This window comes from Cryptomeria japonica, chromosome 5 (assembly GCF_030272615.1).
Source record: "Cryptomeria japonica chromosome 5, Sugi_1.0, whole genome shotgun sequence".
Lineage (NCBI taxonomy): Eukaryota > Viridiplantae > Streptophyta > Pinopsida > Cupressales > Cupressaceae > Cryptomeria > Cryptomeria japonica.
In genome coordinates, this window is record NC_081409.1 from 665,377,925 (window position 1) to 665,387,010 (window position 9,086).

General features: G+C 34.0%; 1 protein-coding gene across 1 annotated transcript; it reads right to left on the bottom strand.

Moving 5' to 3' along the window:
- Positions 1-780: 780 nt before the first annotated feature.
- On the bottom strand, positions 781-2,344 carry LOC131074990 (probable xyloglucan endotransglucosylase/hydrolase protein 10). Its single transcript, XM_058011746.2, has 4 exons — positions 2,012-2,344; positions 1,819-1,919; positions 1,348-1,541; positions 781-1,247 (listed from the first exon to the last, which is right to left on the bottom strand). Exons 1-4 carry the CDS (start codon positions 2,175-2,177, stop codon positions 830-832), a joined length of 879 nt encoding a protein of 292 aa, XP_057867729.2. The 5' UTR covers positions 2,178-2,344; the 3' UTR covers positions 781-829.
- Between the last annotated feature and the right edge of the window lie 6,742 nt (positions 2,345-9,086).

A 9,086-nucleotide genomic window follows, 5' to 3' on the forward strand; every position in this document is an offset into this window, starting at 1 on the left:
AAACAACAAATTTCTATTCTAAGGTTCCTTAACCTTATATATCATAAAAAATAAAATTTTTTAAATTTTTTTATAAAAATAAAAAATAATGTAAATTAGTTGTATTATATAGTTCAAACTTGTTTTTATCATGAATGACTATAATTTTTATTATTTAAAAATATAAATAAATAGGGTGGCAAACTAAGTGGGGTAGATTTTGGGAAAACTCCATGGTTAAGGGCATTTGAGTTAAAGTAAACCTAGGGTAGGTGAACTACCAAGAAATCCAGATGCTTCATTGCAATGAGCATCACCTAGATGCAATAATTTCTAAGTGAATAATTCATTCTTATCTACTTATGCAATATGGGTCATTGAGTTTTACTTAAGAACTCCATAATTGAATTTTGATATAAATATCTTAATATAAAAAAATTATTAAACATATCATAATGTAAAGAAATAATAAAAAATTCCTTGATCTTTTTATTATACCATTACAAAGATTGAAACAACATACAAATCTTTTCCAAATCTTAATTAAAAAAAGGTCAATAAGATAATCTTCACTATAATATGCTTAAAACCAAAATTAAAAAATTATATCAAATATAACACAAATACTTTGTACAAACATTATTATATTCATAAGATTCCTCTATCTTGATCATATATATCCATTCAAATCTCTTCTTATTATAGGATTCCTAAAGTAGGAATAAAACAAATATAATACCAAATCACTTATCATAGGAGTGGTAAAATAGGAATAAAACAAATATAATAGCAAATCCAATCTAATCCAAGCCTTCACTACTTTTTATTTTCACTATAGTAGTTGTAGTCCTCAATATTTAGAAAGAGTACATTCCATGGTAAGAGTAACATCAGGAGTGGTAGTGTTGATTATCTTGGTGTCAGTGCAGTAATCATAGACCAGATGATTACTCCTTGCCCATTCAAGCTTTCCCTTCAATTCATCATTCAAAGTACTATGAGTGCGTTTGTTCCACCAGTTTTGAGCACTCCTAGACCTGCAAAACCTTCGATTTCCTTTCCATGGGCACACTTCCACACTAACATTCCTGAAAGAAGCAACAAAAGGACCTTCATTCCAGTCTATTTTTATTTTTCCATCTTGAGTAGCCCAATTTTCTCCATTCCATATGGTTGCAAATACTCCCATGGGTTGCCTTCTAGGGAATGCAATACCCTTGTCTGCATAATTCTTGTGTACTCTGATTGGTATATCATCTACATAGAATCTAAAAGACATATAACACTATTTTTAAGTAATTTCCCTAGGAAACCAAGCAAATTTCAGTGACAATAGCAGAAAAATTTGGGAGCTAAAACCTAACTTACATGATGTAATAGATGTTCCAGAAAATAGAGTATCTGTGATAGTCTTGGGCAGGATCAAACCAGAGGTTAATACGCTCCCTTCTGCTGTCAATTCCATCTGCAAATATATTTGTCTGCACAGTAATTGGTTCTCCTGAAACATTCCCCAGAAACTCAAAGTCCAGTTCATCACGGTTGGGCTGGTCTGAGGCCAACTGTTATGACAGAGAAACAAAAACCAGTGAGTATATTTATTATTATAATAAATTATACGTTATGATATCGTTATCAAAATTCAATTGTGTAGTTTTCGAGTTAAATTCATTGACCCATGTTTTATGAGTAGTGGTTTACAAGAACCCATCTCTCATAAAAAAATGAAAGATACACTTAACGTGTATTACATCAAGATGATGCTAAAAAAAGTGAAACATGAATATCCACTGTAATGTCTAGACTATTTAAGTTTGTGGTAGAATAAAGAACACCCACATAGAAGGCAACCACTGTGCCAGCTGAGTTACCAGGAATGAGCTTGATTTCCATTTCAATCTTACCAAATAGAAACATGTCATTGTAAGCAAATCCTGACCCTGCAAAATCAAAGTTTTGATGAACAAATTAAACCTAAAACCAGTTACAGAAATCAAAGATTAATGAAACAAAAAACAACATAAAATCTTACCAGAAGCTTGAGTCAAAATTAGCTGGTTCTCCAATCCATCATTCAAAGTGTTAACACTGTCAGGTGTCCATGTAGTGTAAAAATCTTTGTTAAAATTCAAAGTTTCTGCAGCATTTGCTATTACTGCAGCAGAACACAGGCAGAGCAACACTAGTTTGAAAGCCATAGCCTCAAGACTTACAACACAGTTCTACAAAAACTTATGATGCCAAACTATGATGGCAAAATGGGTACACTGTCTCTATATTTATAGAAGTTCTGATAAGGTGAAATACTGAAGTTTTTAGGTAAATGTGCTGGATGGCATACAAATGCAAAGATGAGTAAAGTTCAGAAAGAAGTATTGGCTTGGGATAGAAGAAAGGAAAATTGCAAAAATTCTGCTGTACTATTATTCCAACTGTGCTTTCTTATTGACTATTCATTATTGGAAACATATTTATATAAGTATTATACATTAAAAAAGTTGATAAAGCTTTGTAAGAATCAGATCAGATCAAATTGGTATTTAAGTTCAATCATTAATGTTATTCTATAAATAAAGTTGGGTCTGATTATATTGGCGAGAGCTTTTTGTGATAGGCACAAGGTCTATGTTAGTTTTAACAACACATAACACGAAGTTTAATGTGGTTCACCACTAAGTGGCTACGTCCACCAAAAAGCAGGGAGAATTCTAATTAACTAATATCAATTCTACAGTACATACATGACTGCACTCAGTCATTTATATAGACATCTCCAATATGAAATGAAGAGTCTTCTGGGGAAGACAAATAGCTATGTGACTATTGGGCTTCATATACCCAACAGTCTAGTCTTCCCCTGTTCCATATAACACCTTATTGAACGGGTGATGTTCGTATCACCAATCAAAAAAATTTAACATTATTCATTAAAAAAAGTTAACAAAGAATGATAAAAAACAAATCAAATTGGTATCTAAGTTCAATCATTAACAAGTTATTCAATTAAAAAAAAAGTTGACAGACCATGATAGAAAAGAGAGCAAATTGGAATTTAAAACTCATCTGTTTTTGTTTTATTTCACTGTCCACATACGTGGATATATGCCAACGTGAAGAACGTTGTAGAGTGGAGGGATGAGAACATCTGCACGTTGGATGGTCATGGTAGCTTCCTACATTTTTGGACTGATCAGCCACCGTTGGATTTGATTCCAATGTGGGTCTGGTTTAACTTTAACTTTGGGAAAGAAAGAGATGGAGTGGGAGCCAACAGAACAAAGAGTCTATTTTTTGGTGGAAATAGAGCGTCCAAGCTTTTCTTTCATTGTGGAAGAATTTATAAATAAAGGAGCAATATGCTTTCATAATGCGGTCATTAATTTGACAAATAAATGGATGATGTGATAATATTCAGTGTACAATAAAGATGGAATATTCTTATTTTCAAATAAAATTGATTTTATCTGTTAATTAGTTTTATGTGTGTGATGATAGAGAGTATAATTTATAGTCGTAATAAAGAGGAAGGATGATGTAATGGTCATTGAAAGAATTCTTGTTTTAAATGGATATCTAATTTTTGAAAAATAAAGATATCAAAATTTTAAAATATGTATATTAATATGAATTATTAAAAAATTACATATAAATATATAATAAATGTTTTTTACACTTTTTAAATAAAAAATTAAATAAATAAATCCTCAAAATAATAAATGATGGTTTTTCTAAAAGTACAATTAAAAACTACATGTAAAAGTAAAAACAAATATGTTACTCTAAAATATATCTTTTTCACATAAAAATGAACAACTTGCATAAAATAAAGTAATTTTTAAATAAACATAAAAATTATATGGGTTAGTGCAGGATCATGGGGGACCAAAAAGTGGCAAAAATCAGATATCCGATTTTTATTTGTAATTTTAAATTAAAAAATAAATTATATAATATATAATGTAATATAATAATATATTATATATTACATATTATATAATATATAATATATTATTATATATTATTATATAATAATATATTATTATATTATATAATACATAATATATTATTATATTATATATTATATTATATAATACATAATATATAATATAATATTAGATTATAAAATATTATATTATATAATATGTATTATATAATATATTATTATATTATATAATATAATTTTATTTTAAAATAATTTAAGTATAAAAATTGGATATCCGATTTTCTGAGACAATATATTTGGACTGTGACAGCCCGTGAGTTATTTTTAACCCACAGGTTGTGCGATTTTTGGGAATCCAATATCCGGTTGGATCCGATATCTAGTTTTTCGCCCAAAAATTGCTAAAAAATACATTGAAAGGTAAAAATTTTATTGTTTTCAATCATTTTCATTCATTTTTTGTATTTTTTTTAAAGTTTATTTGTTTTTTCATTGAAAATATGATTTTTTTCATGAAAACTAGGTTTTTTTAATTCAAATACAAAACTATTTAAATTTGTTAACTAAATTCAATTGTTTACATTCAATTAGGTTAAAACTAGGGGATAACAGTGAAAACATTGATCAACCACAACCGCAACAACCAAACCCTCATTTGTCAAACCCCCCTCAATTCAACATTCAATTGCACAAAATTTGAACGAATTGAGGGGGATTGCAGATGTATATCGTAGGATCCCTCGCCTAAACCCAATGTTTGATCCTCTCACGTCGATCATAAAGAGTATGGAAACCATGACTCAGGAGCACAATGTCGCCCTTTTGTGGTGAGATTCTATGAGGGAACAATATGTGCATGGCTTGTCCTATAAGGAGATTAAGGATCTCGAGATATCCAAAGCTGCTATCGCCTCATTGTTTGTGAATCCCCACACTGATCAACCCGTATGGTGCAGGAGCACTCACTCAAACAACCTCTCAAGCCTCTCATTGATCATTTCATGTTTTTTTTTTGGTCTTGGAGCATCTTGAGATGTTCTTAATGGGTCCAAGGATCCTTTTTCATGTTTAGTTTGTAATAAAAACATTTGAATCCAAATTGTGAGACCTAGAGGCTTAAGGTGCTCAATAAACCTTATAAGCCTACTATGGTCAAAAATGGGTCAAAATGCTTATATGTGTGTTTGCATTGATTTTTGGGTCTATTTAGGTCCATTTTAATGTGTTTAGGTCCCTAGGTTGATGTTAGAAGTCAATTTGTTTGGGAAATGCAAAAATTGTCAAAAATTGACAAAAGTTGTCAATTTTGAAAGTTGTCAAAGAGTAACTTTTTGAAATTTCGGTTTCCAACATTCACAACCACTTCTATTCAGTTGGACCTGATGGAAAGGCTTTAAAATGGATCAGCAAACTCGAATGGAGGTTGTTGATGTTGATTGTAATGAAGTTTTTGTGAAATCAATCAAGAAAAGTTTTCTTTTTTTTTTTAAATTGCTGCCCTTTTTCTTGGAACATAATTTTACGGATTGTTGGGTGAAAAATACCTCCATGGGGTTGTAGGAGAGTGTCTTACCTTTCTTTTGAATCCAACCAAAGGTCTGGAGGTGGTGTTTTGAGGGAGAAATCAAGCAATAATAAAAAATAGTCCATGAATTGGCTCTAACCTAGGGTTTCGTTTTAAAATTCTCTTATCTTCCAATGTAACCATGGGAAAATTATAAATATTGGTTATATGGAAGGTGAGAGAGTGTACTTTAATTCTCAAGAGGTTTTAGAACTTGAGGAAACAGTTTGGGCAAGTTTTGATTGAATTTGGCCAGGCATCTCCATGTGATTGGCAATGAAAATATGGTAAAAAGACACAACAGTCCCCATAACTTTTGATGGGTTGCAAACCAGAGTCTATAACCTTGGAATTGGTGTGGATTTGGATTCCCCAAGGTTCTCAAGTTGTCATTTTTTTGTGGTTTCATGTCTGAAGGGTACTTCCTTCATTAAGTGTCTTATTTAGCCCTTCTAGTCCTACATGAGGTTTTCTTAGAAGTAGGGTTTGTTGGATGTTCCAAGACCTACCCCTTTGGGAAAAGTTTTCTCTGTGGTAGAGTATAAGGTATGTCAAATAAAAACTAATAGTCCTTTGGATATTTTTTGAGTAATGCTACAAAATTGGTTTTAAGGGTTAGTAGGCTTGTAGTGCCAAATTGGGCTTTGTTGCCTTGGAGTCTTGAGGTAACAAACCAAAGGGTTGTTTTGTATCTCTTGTGGTATTTGTAACTTTTAAAACCTATTTTGAACCTTTTAAATCCTAAAAATCAATTGGGAGGGGTGGTGAGCAACCTGAGCAAGTTTTGAGCACTTTTGTCTGTGGGGTTTGATAGCCAATTTTGATAACCTTTACATAATGTCTCGGTGTGGGGTTATGGGGATTAAAATTCATGTGTTGAGATGTTGATATTATGCTCATAAAGGTGTGAGGTCTAGTTGGATAAATTCCTAAGTGAGAGGGATTGTCACTTGTTGCATAAAGTGAGTAACTTGAAGGCATTTTCAAGTTGTTTGAACCATACCTCTACATCAATTGGTATCAGAGCAAGTGTGATCCTTAGGAGAAGGATTGTTTCAATTTAGCCATGTTAGGGGAAGAATATGAGGGTGATTTGTCCTCAAGGATGACTAATGCACAAATTGTCAAGTTTTTGAGAGATCAAAACTTGGTCCACAAGCTTGAGTCCTTGCAGAAGGAGGTTGATAGACTTAATGGGGAACTTCATAAGAAAAGTGGTGTAAACTCTAATGTTGTTGAAGAGGGGAGTGATGAAGAACCCCTTGTGCAGGAGGAAGAAGAAGTGCCTGCAGATCAAAGGCTACTTGTGCAGACCTTGAAGGCCATGGAGAGAAGAATCATGGATGTTAGGTTGGACCTACCTTCCTATGATGGGAACTTGAACCCAGATGCTACTATGGAATGGATTGATTCCCTCACAAGTTTCTTTGAATGTGAGGACATACCTGAAAGTCAGAGGGTTAAGATTGCTAAGTCCAAGTTGAAGGGATCAGCCCTTACATGGTGGAATTTCACTCAAGATGATAGGGTGAAGGAGAAAAAGAATCCAGTGACCACTTGGAAGAAGATGGATGCATTGATCAGGGATGCATATGTTCTTGATGATTATGAAGCCCAACTTCATAAGAGGAGAATGAGTTTGAGGCAAAAGGAGATGAGTGTCTCAGATTATACTCAAGAGTTCCATAAATTGGTAATGAAGTCCAATGTGGTGGAGCCTGAATGTGTGAAGCTTGCAAGATATTTGCAAGGGTTGAGAATTACCATTCAAGATGAACTCAGTCTAAGAAGCCCTCCCACAGTCCAAAAATGCTTTCAACTTGCTTTGAAGGTTGAGGAGAAATTCAAGAGGAAGAGTGATCAGAGTGGTAGAGGAAGAGGACAAAGAGATTTTGGAAGTAGGGGCAGAAATATGTCTCAAGGAAGAGGACAAGGTTCCAAAGACCTTGGTGAATCAAGTCAAGGGAATGAACAAGGGGAAGGAAGCTCTAGAGGATCTTTCAGAGGAAAGAGAGGAAAATTCAGAGGAAGAGGTGGAGGAAGAGGCCTAGAAGGTATAAAATGCTATAGATGCCATCAAATGGGGCATGTTGCATCCAAATGTCTAGAGAAGGGAAACAAACAAGGTGAAAGGAGAGCAAACTTGGTGAGAGATGAGGACACACATAGTGTTCACTCTCATGGATCCTTTGTACAACATGAGCAAGGAGAGATCATGATGATGAGAAGGACATTGATCAAGGCACCTAGTCCACCAGAGCCACCCCAAAGGAAAGCACTCTTCAGAAATACTTGTAGAAGTGGTGATAAGGTTTGTAGTGTGGTGATTGATTCAGGCTATACTGATAACTTTCTATCCATATAGGCAGTAGAGAAACTAAATCTAAAGAAGATCAAGCATCCAAGACCATATAAGGTTTCATGGCTCATAAAGGGGCAGCATACCATCATAGAGGAGCAAGCATGGGTGGAGTTTTCTATTGGCAAGTACAAGGACAAGGTACTTTGTGACATTGTACCCATGGTTGCATGCCATTTTCTTCTTGGAAGGCCATGGCAATATGACATGAAGTCAAGGCATGATGGTGAGAAGAACACATACACCATCCGATATAAAGGTGAGAAGGTAACTTTACTACCCCTACCTGATAATGGTGAAGAAGCAAAAGACTCTAAAATCATGTTTGTAGGTGAGAAATAGTTTTTAGAATGCTTGAAAGAGGAGGATACTCCTTGTTATGCTTTGGTTGTCTTGCCAAAACAAGAAGAAAAGAAGGTGCACAAAAAGAAGGAAGAATCTAGGAGGGTAGGACCAAAGGAGGTAGTTGACTTGCTTGAGACCTACAAAGACATTGTAACCAAGGAGTTACCTGATTCCTTACCTCCTATTAGAGAGATTAGCCATAACATTGATCTGATTCCAGGGGCTACACTTCCCAATAAGGCTGCCTATAAGTTAACACCCCAACAGAATGAGGAAATGGCAAGACAAATCTAGGAACTCTTAGATAAGGGTTTGATTTCTAAAAGTACGAGTCCATGTGTTGTTCCAGTCATGCTAGCACCTAAGAAAGAAGGTACATGGAGGTTATGTATAGACTTAAGGGCCATTAACAGGATTACTATCAGGTATAGGTTCCCTATGCCTAGGATTGAAGACTTGTTGGATCATCTAGGGGGTGCAAGGTGGTATTCAAAGGTGGATTTGAAGAGTGGGTACCATCAAATCAGAATAAGGACTGGAGATGAATGGAAGACAACCTTTAAAACCAATGAACGCCTTTATGAGTGGAGGGTAATGCCTTTTGGTTTGTCCAATGCACCTAGTACATTCATGAGACTCATGAATGAAGTCTTGAAGCCTTTTCTTGGTAAATTTGTGATTGTTTGCTTGGATGATATTCTTATTTTCAGTAAGGATAGAGATGAACATGTGAAACATTTGAATTTGGTCCTAAAAAGATTGCAAGAGGCTAAGCTCCTAATTAATATAGACAAGTGTATTTTCATGCAGGAAGAATTGGTGTAACTTGGTTTCATTGTTTCAAGTGGAAGCATCAAGATAGATCCTGAAAAGGTAGAGAGTATCTTGAATTGGCC